General features: G+C 47.9%; 2 protein-coding genes across 4 annotated transcripts; both read left to right on the top strand.

The window, feature by feature from the left end:
• The first annotated feature begins 137 nt into the window (after window positions 1–137).
• Window positions 138–8,852, top strand: LOC135598887 (ABC transporter B family member 11-like). Of its 3 annotated transcripts, none has more exons than XM_065093324.1 (13): window positions 138–367; window positions 615–940; window positions 1,277–1,331; window positions 1,428–1,603; window positions 1,725–1,946; window positions 2,037–2,275; window positions 3,364–3,889; window positions 4,129–4,402; window positions 4,547–5,427; window positions 5,858–6,124; window positions 6,753–7,016; window positions 7,534–7,827; window positions 8,291–8,852. In XM_065093324.1, exons 2-13 carry the CDS (start codon window positions 644–646, stop codon window positions 8,642–8,644), a joined length of 3,849 nt encoding a protein of 1,282 aa, XP_064949396.1. In that variant the 5' UTR covers window positions 138–367; window positions 615–643; the 3' UTR covers window positions 8,645–8,852. The 3 variants fall into 3 exon arrangements, with proteins under 3 accessions (XP_064949396.1, XP_064949398.1, XP_064949397.1); XM_065093326.1 differs by lacking the exon at window positions 138–367 and adding an exon at window positions 382–532; XM_065093325.1 differs by lacking the exon at window positions 138–367 and adding an exon at window positions 385–537.
• A 917-nt stretch (window positions 8,853–9,769) lies between these two features.
• LOC103997129 (diacylglycerol O-acyltransferase 3) lies at window positions 9,770–10,873 on the top strand. The gene is made up of 2 exons (XM_009418277.3): window positions 9,770–10,202; window positions 10,297–10,873. The coding sequence occupies exons 1-2, from the start codon at window positions 9,840–9,842 to the stop codon at window positions 10,804–10,806; spliced, it is 873 nt and encodes a 290-aa protein (XP_009416552.2). The 5' UTR covers window positions 9,770–9,839; the 3' UTR covers window positions 10,807–10,873.
• The last annotated feature ends 8,044 nt before the right edge of the window (window positions 10,874–18,917 follow it).

Genomic DNA, 18,917 nt, shown 5'->3' with positions numbered 1-18,917 from the left:
ACTAAAAAATAAAAAAAATAGAAAGAATCTCATGATAAAGTGGTCAAGTAATCAGTGGGAGGATTTGGTCAGACCCCATTACTATCCAAACTAATAATTACACTGTAAAGAGGCTAAGTGAGGTTTACTGTGGGGTGCACAACCAACCAACCGAGGAGTGGGAAACGTACGAATACAAGAAACAATCCAACGTGCTAATTGTCATCCCCAAGCACAATCCACCCAAGCAAATCTCCGTCCGATTGCAGTGAATCCTGTCGACCCCGAGTTGAAAAGATTCGACTGCGTTTGGATATCAAGCTTGGATTCCAAGGCAAAGAACATATGCTAGCTTTTGCTGTAAAGCAGTGATGGGTTTCCTGCTTAGGTTTGTTGAGTATCTGATTGCCTGTGTGTGACAGCTTTACATACAGATGGTTGTTCTCCCTGCATCATTCTTTGTCTGGATTTGATTTGCCTCGGTGTTCATCACGCCGCCACCTTTTGAGTCTCTGCTGAGCCAAAGCGTGTTTTTTCTTGCGAAATCTATCAAGTCTTGTACATCATCACCTTTCCCTTTGAACTGCACTATTGTTTGATTTCATTTTAAGAGACTGTTCGCTGTCTTGTTCCAGGTAAGAAGGGTAGTCCGGTGGAATAAGAGATGAGTGCATCCTCAAGCAATTCTGCGTCACATGAGCCAGTTGCGAGTTCTTCTGATAAGCGGGAGTTGGAAGCCCGTGGGAAGAACAAGAATCAAGATGAGACCAAATTTACTGTCCCATTCTACCGGCTGTTCTCGTTTGCGGACTCCACGGATGTGATTCTGATGGTCGTGGGATCACTTGGTGCGCTGGGGAATGGGCTTGCTCTACCTCTCATGACCGTTCTGTTCGGGGATTTGATCCAGTCCTTTGGAGGAGCTTCGGACATACATGATGTCCTTCGTAGAGTTTCCAAGGTAAGTTCTTCATCGTCATACTCAGCTTAAGTTAATATTGGTTCTTCAACCATGAACTTGAGAATTGTGACCACAATGGAAGTTCAGGAGAGCACTTTTGATGGTTTATCATTATTAGCTGAAAGTAATCATTGGGATTCTTCCATGATGCCTACTTCTCATTTGACAAAATGCTTTGCACCTTTTTCCTCTTCCTGCTAGATATTTTTGGAGTTAGTATCTCCGTATCGCTGAATTAATGTTTCTTTTCTGTTTTTTGAACAAAAAAGAGAGTAAACGCTCATGAATTCTACCTCCTTAGAACTATTTAGTGATTGATGATTTAATCACACTCAGGTAGCCTTGGAATTTGTCTACCTAGCAGTTGGAGCAGGCGTGGCATCTTTCCTTCGTAAGAATACTTCATCTATTGGGGCCATATGATTTATAAATTCAGTTCTGTTCTTACAATGTATTAGTGATGGCTGAGATTTCTGATTTCCATCAGAGGTAGCTTGCTGGATGGCTACTGGGGAAAGGCAGTCTGCCCGGATAAGGAACTTGTACCTGAAAACCATTCTAAGGCAAGAAATAGCATTCTTTGACAAGGAAACAAAGACAGGTGAAGTTGTTGAGAGGATGTCTGGAGATACTGTTTTTATTCAGGACGCCATGGGCGAGAAGGTACCTATTCCAAGTTGTTTTTCAGCTATGACATTTGTACATGTCCATTCGGTTGCTTCAAGTTGTTTACCATTGCTATGTTATCCTTTTCCTTCGTAATTTGTTTCCGACAATTTTACAGGTTGGTAAATTCATTCAGCTAACATCGACATTCTTTGGAGGGTTCATAATCGCATTTGCCCAAGGGTGGCTTCTCACCCTTGTCATGCTGTGCACCATCCCCCCCTTGGTGGTTGCTGGAGGAGTCATGGCCATTATTGTGGCCAGGATGGCATCATTGGGACAAGCAGCTTATGGAGAAGCTGCAGCGACCGTCGAGCAGACAATTGGGTCAATTAGGACAGTAAGTTTTGCTCTTATCACAGATGTGGAAGCATGAAAGAACAGTATTATGCCTGAAAACGTTACTCTTATCAAGTCTGACCTTATTCAGGTTGCATCTTTTACCGGGGAAATACGAGCAGTAAAGAAGTATGAGAAGTCTTTGGTGAATGCATACAATGCCAGTGTTCAAGAGAGTCTAGTTTCTGGAATAAGTCTTGGCACAGTCATGCTTTTCATGTTTGCCGGGTATTCATTGGGAACATGGTATGGAGCAAAGTTGATACTGCAAAAAGGTTACACTGGTGGCAAGGTCATCAATGTGATATTTGCAATCCTCACTGGCTCCTTGTAAGTTGCTTTTATAGTTTATACTTTAATGATGAATAATTAGTGTTGTCATATTTTGGGATATAGTTGGATATATCCTTTTTATTTTTGACTTGGATAGTAGCAAGCTCTGATGGCATGGTGAAATATTGTAATGCTTCTATGCACTAGTCTAAAAATGCCGCCGCCATGAAAGTTTCCTGTTTTTTCTTTGTGTGAACTATGTCTTTCAATATACTAGTTTCTCTGTAGATCCCAATTTAAAACCATGCAACATACATAAAAATTTATGAAAACTGCAACACAGTAACATGAAGAAATCATGATAATAATGAATATTCCTTTCCTGATACATGTAAAAATTGTTGATTTTCTAATACATGTAAATATGCAGATATGAGTATGTCTAGGTAATTTGTAATCTGATTCTAACAATTTACAAATTCTAAGATCTCTTCATGGAAATGAAGACTTCATGTAATTTAAATAGATATAGCATCTGTCTTTTAGTATGATTGACTGATAACTAATGGTAAACCTGTTTAATTTTATATTTAGTTACAAATTAAATGAAAGATTTTGTAATTTCTACTACATTGACTGAAATCTTTGTTTTGTTTCTCCGGGAATGAACAAGCAATATAAATATGAGCTTTATCGGATAGAAACAGCAAATAAATATGCTCTAAATAAAATTTCATTTTTTTAGGAAAATAATATCCCTGGAATTGATTCTTGGCCTGTAAATTAACATGAATGGAAACGTGAATATTCTGATACATCGCAGAAATAAGAATGAAGAACTGACATCAGAACTCTGAAGTAGACTCTAATTAAGGGATTTGAATGTAAACATAGTATCCACTTATTCCAGATATCAATAAGATTGTGAAGTTTCTTGAATGAATAGAAAAGGAGAAAGAAAGGTTTCGAAAATAATAGAAGTTGCAACTTTGTTCAATTGCTTGATTCACCTTTTCATTCTGCTGCATTTACAAACATCAAGAATTCATTATAAAAGTGAGGAACTTTAATCCTTTTCCATATTTATATAATCATGGCCGATACTTAACATTTTTAAACTTAAGTATCTTGATCCAATTCTGCAGCTCATTAGGCCAAATAGCACCATGCATGAAAGCATTTGCAGCAGGACAAGCTGCTGCATATAAGATGTTTGAGACAATAAACCGAAAGCCAGAAATTGATGCTTATGATGCCAATGGAAAGGAACTTGACGATATTCGAGGGGAAATTGAATTTAATGATGTTTATTTTAGTTATCCAGCAAGACCAGATGAACAGATCTTTTCTGGATTTTCTCTTTTTATTCAGCAAGGAACAACTCTTGCATTGGTTGGTGAAAGTGGAAGTGGAAAGTCAACAGTTATAAGTTTGATTGAGAGGTTTTATGATCCACAGGCTGGTGAAGTTCTCATAGATCACATAAACATCAAGGAATTTCAACTCAGGTGGATTAGAGGGAAAATTGGACTTGTGACTCAGGAACCAGTCCTGTTTGCTACTAGTATTAGAGACAACATCGCCTATGGCAAGGATAGTGCATCTGTTGAAGAAATTAGAGCTGCAGCAGAGATTGCAAATGCTGCCAAATTCATAGATAAGTTGCCTAAGGTAAGAATATGTTGATTAAGAGCTTCCATTTTACAACTCAGTTTGATGGATTATGTTGACATCAGTAGTACTATTCTGCACAATATCATCCTCTTTGTCAGTTTGATGGAACTGGGCGAATATTGCATTTCGTAGACACTTCTTAGATGTTAAAGACTGAGGGTCTTTTCTGTTTCTTGTTCTGATATATGAATACTTTTGTTTGAAATGGCTTAACTGATATCACACATCACATTCAGGGTCTTGACACCATGGTTGGAGAGCATGGAACTCAATTATCTGGAGGTCAAAAACAGAGAGTTGCCATTGCTAGGGCAATTCTGAAGGACCCTCGTATTTTGCTTTTGGATGAGGCTACAAGTGCACTTGATGCAGAATCTGAAAGGATAGTACAAGAGGCACTTGATAGAATCATGGCAAATCGTACTACTGTTATAGTGGCACACCGTCTGAGTACCATCAGAAACGCTGACACCATTGCCGTTGTACATCAAGGATCAATCGTTGAAAAAGGTAAATATAGTTCCTTTCTACTGATTGACCATAATTAAGCTGGCATACTTTTCTACTCTTGTTCAAGAGGAAATTTGGCAATATCCAACTTAAAAGAAATTCAGCTTATTTAACTCACATAAATGTTAACATTTCTGCTTCCAGGTTCACATACAGAGCTCCTGAAGAATCCAAATGGAGCTTATAGCCAACTGATACAACTGCAAGAAGTGAACCGGGATGAAGATATTAAAAGTGGACCTCGTTTAGACAAATCTGATGTGTGGAATGGTTCAGCACGGTCCTCAGGCAAAATATTGTCCTTTCATCACTCAATTAGCCATGGATCATCTGGTAGACACAGCGGCCGCCACTCGTTCCAATTGCCTGTTGGTTTGCATGTAGGAGTTGATGTCCAAGATAGTACATATGAGAAAGTAGATCCTAAAATTCCTACTGAAGATTCAAAAGAAGTGCCTCTCCGCCGCCTAGCTTATCTTAATAAACCAGAGATCCCAGTGTTGATTCTCGGCTCAGTTGCAGCCATTGCTAATGGGGTCATGTTTCCCATGTTTGCAATGCTCTTATCAAATGTAATTAATGCATTTTACCAGCCACCACAGAAGCTCAAAAGGGATTCTAATTTTTGGTCATTACTGTTCTTGGTATTTGGTGGGGTGGCATTGTTTTCCCTTCCAGCTCGATCATACTTCTTTGGCATTGCAGGATCCAAGTTGATAAGGAGGATTAGGCTAATGACGTTTCAGAAGGTGGTTAACATGGAGATAGAATGGTTTGATGATCCTGAGAATTCTAGCGGTGCAATTGGCGCAAGGCTATCAGCAGATGCAGCTACAGTCAGGAGTCTTGTTGGTGATGCACTTGGATTAATTGTTGAGAACATTACAACATTGGTTGCTGGATTGCTGATTGCTTTTATTGCAAATTGGCAACTCTCTCTGATAATCCTAGTTTTGTTACCTCTCTTGGGTCTGAATGGATACATACAAATGAAGTTTCTGAAGGGGTTTGGTAAGGATGCAAAGGTATGGCTCCACAGTTACGCTATCGTGCATATCATGAGTTCTTCATAATGCAGATATGCGCCCATTTGCCTATGTATGTTTTTGACTTACGTCTATGTATGCAACTTTGTATATACTACACCGGTTTACCGTAATTGACTACATCATATTGCTAATTCAATTTAAAGAAAAAAATCTAAATTATGTAGCTGGAAGAATTATTTTGACATGGAACAGACTTATAAAAGCTGATCAGATGTAATCATTTGTCAAACAAATATGAATATTCCCAATCAAAAAAGAAATGTTTTATCTCTAAACAAAATGTTAGATTTCTGTTTCTGTTCTTGGTGTTTGGTTCACAACTGAAAAAAGAGAGTTTTGCTTTGCTATACCCAGAAATTTGGTAGTCATAATGTCTTCTGATGACTACCACTGTAAATGGCTGTAGATAATGTATGAGGAAGCAAGTCAGGTTGCAAATGATGCAGTAGGAAGTATCAGAACAGTTGCTTCATTTTCAGCTGAAGAGAAAGTGATGGAGATCTACAAGCAGAAATGTGAAGGCCCTACAAGAAAGGGAATTAGGCTAGGGATAATCAGTGGCGCCGGATTTGGTTTTTCCATATTCTTCTTATTTTGTGTTTATGCAGCTGGATTTTATGCTGGAGCGCGGTTGGTTGACAGTGGGAAGACTACTTTTGGCAAAGTATTTCGGGTATGCAAATTTTATACATTGAACTTCTGTTACCTTGACTTTTCCCCAAAAGTAGGTGTACAATTTTCTGTCACAAGTTCTATGTCTGAAAGTTTGAAGTTTTTTCTTGTCGTGCTTCTTTAAGATTCAGAACAAGAACCTTAACAAAGATGCTCACAATCTTTTAAACTGGAAATGCTTATTAAAGCAGGTGTTAAATTTTATAAGAACACCTACAAATAATATGTTCTCCTATGAAAAAAGATAACAACTAGCAAGTATATAACATGATACATATGTCGATCACTTTCAGCATTGGCATCTGTAATAATGTATCGGTATCGAGATACATTGTTGAGATTACCTGAAGGTAAGTACTAACAGTATATTTTAAATGATTTTGTATAAAGAAGGTGATACATTTATACACCGAGAATTGAGACATCCATTAGTGCTAATTTTGCACATGAACTTTACATTCTCTGGTGAGACCATAGTATTAATGGATTAGTTACATAACTTGATGGCCCCCATCATGGATTCCACAGCTTGTCCTGCATCATTTTTCATGCTGATGAAGCATACCAAAATTTTGTAATCTCACTGCTTTTTTTGTTCTCGTAGTCATTGCTCTTGCTTTTCCTTGAAGGTCTTCCTTGCTCTTGCAATGGCAGCCATTGGGATTTCTCAGTCAAGCTCCCTGGCACCAGATTCGTCAAAAGCCAGATCTGCTTCGGCCTCTGTATTTGCTATTCTCGACCGCAAATCTAAAATAGATCCCAGCAATGATTCTGGCATGATCTTAGAAACATTGAAGGGCAACATTGAGCTTTGCCATGTCAGCTTCAGGTACCCTATGCGGCCAGATATCCAGATCTTTCAAGACCTTTCTTTGACAGTTCACTCTGGAAAGGTAACTCAATTCTGGTTGTTACATGTTTAAGTTCAAAAAAGGGTGACTCATTGCATAAGGCTCCTGCCGATAGCAGTTCTATGATGATTAAAGAGATTATCACATGTTTGGGTATTGAGCATAAAACAGTTGTGACTTTGACTAAATTACTAAACCAAGCCATAAATGAAAGAAGTGAAGTTACTATGTCCATGTAAAATGGTTGCTAACTTTAAACTGCACTAAATAATTAGTAACCTATTCTTCTCACAGTAGTAGTCTCAACATCTATGAATGAAGCATGCAACAGATTTGATGTCTCGATGAGAAATTTGAAAGCATGGTTAAGACTTAAGATACACATCATTGATTTACTTCATGTACTTAATCAAATTGTCAGCTAAAAGGATCTCTGTATGAAAGGAAATATTGATGTCATAAAAGTGATGCTCTTTTTCCAGTGAAGATTATTATCTTGAATAATTCTGGGACCTCAGATCAAAAAACAATATAGTAATAAATTATTTGTTTTCCTCAGACAGTTGCACTGGTTGGAGAGAGCGGTAGCGGGAAATCAACTATCATATCGTTGTTACAAAGATTTTACAATCCTGACTCTGGGGTGATATTGCTTGATGGGATTGACATACAAAAGCTGCAATTGAGGTGGTTGAGGCAGAAGATGGGTCTGGTGAGTCAAGAACCAACACTCTTTAACGAGACAATTCGATCCAATATTGCTTATGGAAAGGAGGGAATGGCTACTGAAGCTGAGATCATAGCTGCCGCAGAGTTAGCCAATGCCCACAAGTTCATTAGCGGCTTGCACAAGGTGTGATCCTGTATCCAAAGCTTTTTCTACTTCACAAATTTATTAGCCATATTAATTGATTTTTTACTAGTTCAATGTTCTCTTTTCTTGACCCCTCAAACTTTTTGTCCGCAAGGTCTTTTTTCCTTCTGGATTTGTCCTTTTTTTCTAATAGCAAAGTACAAAAGGATGACTCGATCTGGAATCCAAATTGGTCTCCCAATGATCAAGATTTCTTGATGTCAAACTGATCCATATAGTTCGTTTGGTGGCTTAAGGCTTCTTTTTTCCTCTTTGTGTTTTGATAGTTTATATCTACTCATTCTTTGGTATATAAACTCCATTCTTTTCATCTAGACAATGCACTCCTTATGTTAAGCAAAATGTGGTTATTCCTTTAATTGTTAAGCGATGAGCAATAATGAGCAGCTTTTATCTTTTTTCTTGCTTCTTCATTGTTATCATTAAACATTTGGAATTGCAGGGTTATGACACATTAGTTGGAGAGCGAGGATTGCAGCTATCTGGGGGGCAAAAGCAGCGTATCGCAATCGCACGTGCCATAGTGAAGGATCCCAAGATTTTGCTTCTGGATGAGGCAACCAGTGCACTTGATGCTGAATCCGAGAGAGTAGTACAAGACGCATTAGACCATGTCATGGTCGACCGAACCACAATCATCGTCGCCCACAGATTGTCGACGATAAGAGGCGCAAATGTTATTGCTGTGGTCAAGAACGGGGTGATCGTAGAGAAAGGAAACCATGAGACACTGATCAGCATCAAGGATGGGGCTTATGCCTCCTTAGTGGCACTTCACTTGAGCTCCGGATCATAGTTTGGCACACACTTTCCTCCTCGTTTTGGTCACAAGTCCTAGGCATCAATCAAACACAACTTCTGATGCCTCCCCCTGTATCATGTTTTTGTATCACGTTTGCATCTGATTACTACTACTATGCTGCTGTATTTTTCAGTCTAAAAACGTCAACAAATTTCATTCTCTCATTCATGCAGTGGGTGGATTTAGCATTCTTTGTTTTGCATATTTAGACTCAATTCTTTGGAAGTATCCTTTAGATTAAGCTTTATAGATTGATAGCTTTAGATCAATCAAAATGTAGCTCAATTTAACATCCTTTGGCACAAACTCAATCTAATGAGTGATAGATATCTCACTATATAAATGGAGGAAATATGAACACAATATTTCTCAATTATTTCCATATCTTGACATTCTCCTTCATGTAGTGCTATTTTAGAAAGAAATAAAAATACATAGTCTTTCTCTTTGAAAAGTCACTCATGTTCTACATTGATAAGTGTCATGTTCCATCATGAAACATGAAAACAGCAACACTCCCAGTAAATAATTGAATCTGCCTTTCATCATCAAGGATTGCGTCAAGAAATTCTAAACCACCTCAACAAGAAAAGCATGCAGATGTTCCATCAATCATGTTGCCAATTATCACATCCCCAATATCCACAATGAATGAATGAAGCATATGACCGCACGTATGCCACCACCACCTCTACACGCCTTCCCTACCGCTTTTGCTTGGGAGGAGGACAACGGCTTCCTTCCTTAGCTGTCGAAAGACATCAACCCTTCAATGTTTCGTGCATTCCCCGATTGCTTCCCTTGAAACAGCCGTCTCGGTCTGATGTGGATATGGGTATATTCGTCTTAAATATTCTCCCCGGCATCGGGCGATGACGCATCGTCCACGTTCATCCGATCTCGACCGTCCAATGCTTTACCGCTCAATCGAACGGCCCGAGTCGACCGAGCTCGCGTGGCCGGAACGCGATGGCCAATGCCGCGGCGTGCACGGGCGGAGATCGCCACGAGCCCTTGGCGCGAAGCATCTTCATTAGTCCACTTGTACGACACGTCATATTCCACCAATCAAAATAGGGAACGTGGAAGGCAAACCTCCTTATATAGGGCAAGACGAGGCGCCCCCGGCCGACGTGCAGAACCTTCTTCTCCCGCACCCCGCCTACGAAACGAATCAAGAAGCCGAGCGATGGAGGTCTCCGGCGCCATCCTCCGGCGTTCCCCTTCCGTCTCGGGCGCCCGGGCCCTTCGTGATTCCGGCAGCAGTGCCCCCGCCGGTCCGTCGACCGCGGGATTCGGGAGGAGAATGAGGGTTTCGGCTTCGCCTTGTGGGGTCCCAAGCGGCGGAGGGAGGGGAGCGTTTTCCGGCGCGGGACACCTCAAGTACTACGCGTCGCCAGTGCGGTGCGGCGAGGGGAGGAGAAAGGAGGAGAAGAAGAGGGCGAAGCTGGTGAAGGGGTTGTCTAAGGATCTGGCCGCTTTTTGCACGCTGGGGATCGGTGCCGACCCCGGCGAAGGCCTTGCCAGAGAAGTCAAGGGGAAGATGATCTCGGTGAGGCCCAAATTTCCTTCCTTTTGTCTTACTCCTACTAATTTCCAGATCGAACGATGTCTGAGTTGTTTCAGTGTTGGGATTGTAACATCAGGAGGCAGCAGAGCGTTTGCTGGCAGAGCTGAATCAGCTGAGAGCCCGAGAGAAGGAGACGAAGAGAAAGCGAAGAGAAGCGAAGGCCGCCAGGAGGAAGGGCTACGAATCCTGCAACGCCGAGGAGGTCGTCAGAATCAGCAAACCAACATCAATTGCAGCACCCGAGTGCAAACCGCAGACTCCTGTGTCAGAATGTTGCAGCAGGGGTGGAACAGCGGTGGTGGAGAAGCCTATGAACAAGATCGAAGTGTGCATGGGAGGGAAGTGCATAAGATCTGGTGCACCGGCGCTGATGGAGGAGCTCAACAAGAAGATCGGCTTGGAAGGAGCGGTGGTTGGGTGCAAGTGCATGGGCAAGTGCAGGGATGGGCCGAACCTTCGAGTCTTGGATCGCAGCAGCACTAATGCGAGCACGAATCCTTTGTGCATCGGCGTCGGGTTCGATGATGTCGCCACCATCGTGGCGAACTTCTTTGGGAAGAAGCATGAAGGCCTTATAGCCGCGTAATGTTGACCATGTCACGTATGTAGCGTTTGCATCTATTTAGTGAGATAATGCCATCTATTGTTTTTCATCTTCCAATTCAAGAGAGGAATTGAAGATTCAACTCTATGAGTTTAAGGATTTGTTTATGAACATTATTAATTTTATAATATTCATAAAATAAGGATAATTTTCCCCCTATATATATATATATATATTCTTCCAAAATTTAGTTTTTAGTATATATATCCTTCAAGAGTTTTATTTTTTATGTGAGCCCCCTCTCTCCAACAACTCAAGTTACATATATTAATCATGGTTATCATTAATTTTTGTAAAAAATACCAAAATCTTAAGTACCTAAAATATCTTTTATTATATTTACCTCTTATGTTTTCAATAATTTGGAAGGAATATTTATGTAATATTTATATATATATATATATATATATATATATATATATATATATAAATATGTATATATGTATATATGTATATATGTATATATGTATATACATGTATATATTGATAGGGGTAAAAACTGTTTTGACATAACACCCCAGATTTGACGTAATACACCCCCACATCAGACACATCTGGGCGGCACACTGCCCAGGAAGCGGGCATTAACACCGACGCGACACACACCCACTGTACCCAAACGACTTCCTCGGTTGAACACTCATGACCGGCCGAGGTAGGGGAAGGCGTCGACTGGTACTCCCCATACCCTGCGGCAGCTCGGCCTTCCACGCAATGCCCACGACGACGGCAGACGCCATCAGAGGTACGCCCCTGCTCCGGCAGGATGGCACATCAGGTAACATCAAACCCACTTATAAATACCTCCCGAGTCCCAACGGGCAGGGAGGGGACGCGATCTCACTCAAAACTCCACTCGCCGTCACTGACTTAATCATCGGAGGGGTCGGGCCGAGCTACCGACCCGACCTGTGCAGGTATTCGACCGCGGCTGAACCCACTCGGCGCCGCGGGACCTTCCAGCCAGATCTCCTGCATCAGCCATCTCAAGATCCCAAGGGGAGCCACGTCTGATCCCAGCCATTTGGAGCCCTGAACCAGCCGCGTCGACCCCGAGGTCACGGCTAAAAAAGTTACTTACCGTAACAGATTGGCGCTAGAAGGAGGGCACCGTCCAAATGTTAAGTGATCAGCGAATCCACTTCGACGGATCCTCAACCGCGGGGCTCCCCGCGTCGGGGGAACGCCCCCCACAAGATGAAACCCACGACGAACGCCCCGCAGCGGTGTCGGAATGCTACTGGCAATTGTTCAATGACCCAGGCTTGTCGCCTCCCGGCGGCGCACCCGCCGGCCCGTCGCCAGTGTCACCCGAGGCCTTTCACGACCTCGCCCACCAAGTCCGAGCCCTGACAAACATGGTCCAGACCATCATTCCGATCGTCTCCCAACGGACCCCCCCGCATGCGACCCAGCCTTCGCAACAACGGGAGACCCCTGCTCGGACTCATGCACCACTTCCAGAGCTTCTCGTCTCACCTCGAAACCCCATAACTCGGCCTGGGAGTAGGGAAGCAGAAGACACGGCGAGCCGCCCCGAGCCTGAGGCTCCGACCGCCGACTCGACAAATGCCCTACGAGCTCAATTGCGCCTCGTCAGTCAAAGACTCGACGAAGTACAACAGGAGGTTCGTAAGTCGAAAGGAGAGCTCGGGGCAGACGGACAGCAAGGATCCCCGTTCACCCCCGAGATACAAGAGCAGGTGATCCCGCCGCACTTCCGCCTCCCCTTGCTGGACGCGTATGATGGCGCCGCTGACCCAGCGGACCACGTGGCCGCTTTTCGCGCCCAGATGACGCTATACGGGACTTATGACGCCTTAATGTGCAAGGCGTTCCCAACAGATCTACGGGGTCCAGCCCGCACATGGTACAGCGGCCTGAAGCCAGGCACCGTCGCCTCCTTCGATCAACTCACCAAAGATTTCGAGCTTAACTTCCTGGCTTACGCCCGACCAAAGCCGTCCATGGCATTGCTCCTCGGGCTCAACCAGAAGGAGGACGAGCCCCTCTCCCATTTTGTGAACCGCTTTACGACACAAATCCGTGGATTGTCGGACGCTCACCCCTCTCTCTTGATGCAGGCGTTCATGATAGGCCTACGGCCCTCCAGGTTCTTCTGGTCGCTCGTGGAGCGGCCTCCTGCCGCTATCCCCGAGATGCACCAGCGTGCCAGTCAGTTCATCGCCGCGGAGACTTGGATGGCTGGAAAGCGGGAAGAGCACAAAAAGGTCAAGTCGGAACCGCCTCGACAGCAACAACCCGCCGCCTCCCGGAGAAAGTTGGACAGACCCGACCCAGGGTCTCCTCTTCTCGCCTTTAATTCATCCCGAACCTCTCCTCAAGGACCCTCACCCGATGAGGAGCCCGCGGGAGCTCGCAAACCGTTCGAGGTATTGCCGATTCCATCGGCAACACGGGCACGACACCGAGCAGTGCCGCGAATTGAAAAGGCAAATCGAGGAACTCATCCTCAGAATCACCTCGGCCAGTACCTCCGACCGAACAAAGAGCAGTCACCTCGCCCGAAGGGCCCCGTCGAGCGACACATTGATGTGATAGCCGGGGGCCCCGCATCAGGGGGAGGCTCTGCGTCGGGCAGAAAGGCGTACGCCCGAGCCGCTCCCGACGAAGCCTCGGGACACGAGTCCGAGCCCGAGATTACCTTCCCGACCGGAGCTGCCGAGCGACCCGACCACGACGACGCCCTGGTGATATCGGCCAGGGTAGCCAACGCGCAGGTGAGAAGGGTCATGGTCGACACGGGGAGCTCGGCCGATAAACTTTACTTCGGCGCCTTCCAGAAGCTGGGCTTGGCCAGGGAGGACCTCAGCCCGATGTGCTCAGCGCTCACCGGGTTCACGGGAGATTCAATATCACCCCTGGGGCCTATCACTCTACCCTTAACTCTGGGGACCCCACCGAGGTCGAAGACGGTGATGACCACTTTCCTGGTCGTTGACCTTCCCACTGCTTACAACGCCGTACTCGGTCGACCGACCCTCAACAAGGCCAAAGCCGTCGTCTCAACCTACTACCAAACCATGAAGTTCCCGACTCGCGCTGGAGTCGGAGAAGTTACGGGAAGCCCCCGAGAGTCCAGGCTGTGCTACCTGACCGCCGTTTCTTTGCACAAGAGGGCCAGGACCGAGCGACCACTGGAAGATCCGCGGGAAGCAAAAAAACTGGCTCCTCATCCCGAGCCGAGGGGATCCACCGTTGACATTCCTTTGCGAGAAGCTCGGCCAGACCAAACAGTCAAGATCGGATCAGAACTGCCCGAGCGGGAACAGGAGCAGCTCGTTGGTCTCCTGCGGGAACATGCCGACGTCTTCGCCTGGTCCCCATCGGACATGACGGGCGTTGACCCAGAGGTCGCAGAGCATCATCTCAACATCCCACTTGACGCTCGCCCCGTGAAGCAAAAACCCAGGCGCCAGGCCCCTGACCGGCAACGCGCCATACAAGAGGATGTGGGTCGACTCTTAGCAGCAGGCTTCATAGAAGAAGCCAAATATCCCGGCGAGAAGCTGGGCCTCTACTTGGCGGCCTCCCCGCATGCAATCAGCTCTGTCCTTGTCAAGGAAAGCTCCGGCCAACAACTCCCGATCTACTACGTCAGCCACGTCCTGAGTGGGCCTGAGGAGCGTTACCCGCCGATAGAAAAACTCGCACTCGCCCTGATACTCTCGGCTCGAAAGTTGCGCTCCTACTTCCAGGTACACCCGGTGGAGGTCATCACCGACCAACCTCTTCGGCAGGTCTTAACAAAATTCGATGTTGCAGGACGACTTCTCAAATGGGCGGTGGAGCTCGGCGAACATGATATAAGATACGCACCCAGGACCGCCATCAAGGCCCAGGCGATAGCCGACTTCATCGCGGAGTTAACTCAGACGGAGGACAGAGATCTCGAGCAAACCCCCGAAGCCTGGACCCTACACGTGGACGGCTCGGCTAATTCAAGGGGTGCCGGCGTGGGGCTGGTTCTCCTCGCCCCTGACGGACGCTCGTTCGAGCGTTCCCTCCGCTTCGGGTTTAAAGCCACCAACAACGAGGCGGAGTACGAGGTACTCCTAGCAGGACTAAGGCTGGCCCTCGAGATGCAGGTGGCCACAATACACGTCCTCACCGACTCGCAGCTCGTAGCCGAGCAGCTCAGCGGTGGATACGAAGCTCGGGACGCAACCATGGCGAAATACCTGGCCCGGGTAAGGGACCTAACGACCAAGTTCCCTTATTTTACACTATCTAATGTTCCGATGGAGGAAAATGAACGAGCCGACGCGCTAGCTAAGCTGGCGTCAAGACCAACCCCCGAAGCATGGCCGAAGATTGAGGAGCTCCCTGCCCGCGCCATCGAAGTATCAACTACGGCCCCAGGCAGTGCGCCGATCACGTGGGTACAAGAGCTGCTGCGCTTCAAGCGGGATGGAACCCTTCCCCTCGACGAAGTCGCGGCTCGGCGCTTGCGTCGTACGCACGCGTGGTACACCGAGGAGAGTGGCCGACTTTACAAACGGTCCTTCACCTATCCCCTACTGCGATGCTTAGAGCCTGATGAAGCGCAGACGGTCCTAGCCGAAACACATGAGGGGGTCTGCGGCGAACATATCGGTGGGCGAACCTTGACACACAAAATACTCCGCCAAGGCTACTATTGGGCGACCATGTGCCGGGACGCAAAAGCTTACGTACAGCGGTTCGGTTCGTGCCAGCAACACGCTCGCGCACCCCGACAGCCCGCGGTCCCCCTCAGCCTCATCGATTGCGCGTAGCCATTCGCGCAGTGGGGCTTGGACCTGCTCGGACCCTTCCTGTCGGCTTCTGGGCAGCGGAAGTACATAATCGTACGAGTGGACTACTTCACAAAGTGGGTCGAGGCCGAGCCGCTAGCAACAATCACGGAACATCAAATGGAGAAATTCGTGTGGAAAAACCTAGTGACTCGGTTCGGTTTGCCCAAGGCCATTATTACGGACAACGGACCCCAGTTCGCCGGCAGGAGGTTCCGGGAGTTCTGTGCCGGTCATGGCATCCAACTGAGGTTCAGTTCGGTGGTCCACCCTCAGACGAACGGGCTGGCGGAGGTAACCAACTGATCCATCTTGGACGAACTCAAGAGGAGAGTATCCGCGACTCGATCGCCCTGGACGGACGAGCTTCCCAGCGTACTGTGGTCACTGTGCACCACTAACAAGGCCGCGACCGGAGAGTCCCCATACAGCTTGACATTTGGAACCGAAGCTGTCTTGCCGCCCGAGATGGCTATCGCCACCCTTCGGACAAGGAGCTATAGCGAGGAAGCCTCGAACGAGGGACTTCGTGCCAGCCTCGACGTGCTCGAGGAGCGACGCGGCGACGCGCACCTAAAAGCCCTCTCTTACCAGAGAGCCGTTGCGAGGATCTACAATAGAAAGGTATGACTCCGACCGATCAAGTTAGGTGACCTAGTCCTGCGAAAGGCCAAGGTCAGTGACCCGACCCGAGCGAAGGAGAAGCTGGCCCCCAAGTGGGAGGGACCCTATCAGGTCGTCGAGGCGATCCGACCGGGTACTTATCGGCTCACGACAATGGACGGTTCCTTTTTACCGAGAACATGGAACGTCCAGAACCTTAAAAGGTTTTTTTGTCTGAAGTCTCTGCCTATGCGAAGTTGTTCGGCTAAAAAAGATGGTTTCTCTTCCAAAAATGGAAGCTTTGCACTTTCTGAAGATGCAAGACATACTGGGAAAAGAATTCTTTATCTCTGAAGCATGTAATTACAAGACTCGACTGCGACAGGACTCGAAGATCACAAAAGAAGGTAATAAGGCTCAAAAACAACTCAGCCGAGCCGACCTCAAGACTATCCTAACCATCGGAACCCCCGACGCTATCGTCGAAAGGGACTTCCTCCGGCATGTCTACATCTAAATCCTTGGGGTGCGAGGTAAACGGATCCACCTCGACCTTCACCCCGGGATGGCGCGTCTGGAACCGGCCCAGGGTAATCCGGTACCCATACTCGTAGGTGACCTGCCCTGACCGAACCAGCCCGAGCTGGAAGCCTGAAGATTGCTTGTAGGCTTCAATTATTTCCTTGTCTTTCTCTGGCCACCGCTCCCGCTCGGCCACCAGGGCTTCCGAGGCCCCCTTCGTGTCAGCCAGGGCTCCCTCCAACCGCTGGGTCAGGGTGGCCACCTCGCCTCGGGCCAGGCAAGCCTCGGTCTGCGCCCCCCTCAGGAGCCCTCGGAGATTGTCTTTCTCCTCCTCAGCCGCCTTCGCCTCGGACCTCAAGCGAAGGGCCTCGGCCTCCAGCGCCGACATGCGTCGGTCGATTGCCCCTGCCTCAGTCTGGAGGCGCGTCACCTCTGCCTCAAGCTCCGAGGAACGCTGCTCGGCCGACGCAACCGCCTCCGGAGCCGCCCCCACGCGAACCTCCTCGAGCTGCCTGCGCAGCTCGGCATTACGGTCGCACAGAATGCCCAGGGCTCGACCTGCGTCACGTACGCGATCTGCCAACGCCATTGCGTAGTGCTGGCCCTACAGAAGGAAAGTCAGAAACACCCTCGGACGAACCATAGGTCGGAAGCCAATAGCGGAACACTTACCCACAGCAATGATTTCACGGATTTACCCAGCAAGACATTCGAGGGCATAGTGTACATCTCGCAAGCCATATCGGGGTGCATCCCTCCTCGGATGAACGCAGCTGCAGTCTCCCCATCAGCCCACACCCGGGTCCCACGGGTCAGTCCCCCCCAACGGGCTAACAACAGGTCGTAGGGTTGGCCCTCTGAAAGCTCGCCCATCAGGCGCGCCTGGTAGGAGTCGTCTGGCGGCCCCGCGGGCAGGCGACACAGGTCCCGGATCGAAGGCTCCCTGGGCGCCTTCCCCGCTCCCTGAGCGCCTTCCCCGCTCCCTGGGCGACTTCCCCGCTCCCTCATTGCTCGGGTCTGCCTCGCCCCGACCTCGCCCACCTCGCCGGTCGCACGAGCCCGACTCCACCGCCCCTTCGCATGCCTTTGGGGGAGTCGGTTTCTTCGGAGCGGCAACCTTGGCCTTCTTTCGAGGACGGCCGACCTCGAGCTCCACCGGCGCCTCTCTTGTACCGACGCCCAGGCTGATTTGGCGCTGTGGAGATGCAGCCGACGGAGAGCGTCCTCCACGCACTGCAATAAGGTGCACCATTTCTGCACGAACATATCGACCTCGGTTAGTATTCCAAAAGAAAAAGATAAAACAGGAAAGTCTGCCGCACCTCCTTTTTAAGGCATACCTCGAGGTGTCGGGCTTAAGCCCGCCTCGACCAACCACGCCTCGGTCATCTTTCGGATGACTTTGGAAGACGGGAGGATCTCGTTCAATCTTCGAAGGGCCTGAAGCTCCCCCTCATCCAAGACCGGGGCGGTGTTATCGACTGCGCGCACCGCCCACCGGAGCCCAAAGTTCCAGCTCTCCGGATGGCAAACGTAGAAGAAACGCTCCTTCCACCCCTTGTTGCTGGAAGGAGCCCCGCTGACCCGGAAACCCGATCGGGCGGACAAGTAATAGCCCCCCGACCCTCTGACAGGCGAAAGCAAGAAAGGAAAAGAGACCGACTCGAGGTGATTTTGGCATAGTGGTATTCACCTAGGAATGCCACCAGATAGCGCTAGGAATTAGGCGCCATCTGAGAAGGAGAGATGCGCCACCACGAGACGCAGGAGGTTATGACTGGATGGAACGGGAGGCGCAGCCCGGCCTCGAAGGCATCCACGGTTAGGGCAAAGCCCCTAAGTATGGGATCATACGCCCGCTGCCCCGGCTCGGGGGCAACAAGCGTGAATTCCGCCAGGATACCGTAATGATCCCGAAGGAGTCCAAGCGACGACTCGCTCACGGTGGAGTCGAGGTCGTGCGGCCACATCAGCGATTCAAGGGCTTTGGTGGCCCTCTCCTCGGACGACGAGCGAGAGCTCGCCAACACCGCTTCCTCGCCAACGGCACCGGAAATAGGAGGCGAAGAAGGAGAGGACGAAGGAGGATAAGCCATCCTTACCGAGCTTTGGAATAGGTAGGGCGGCTGATGAGTGCTAGGCTAAGTCGCCCAAAGAAAGGGTCGAGCGAAT

The sequence above is a fragment of the Musa acuminata genome, chromosome BXJ2-1 (genome assembly GCF_036884655.1).
Source record: "Musa acuminata AAA Group cultivar baxijiao chromosome BXJ2-1, Cavendish_Baxijiao_AAA, whole genome shotgun sequence".
NCBI lineage: Eukaryota > Viridiplantae > Streptophyta > Magnoliopsida > Zingiberales > Musaceae > Musa > Musa acuminata.
Note: the sequence above shows the minus strand (reverse complement) of the source record. Positions and strands in the feature narration are given on the sequence as shown.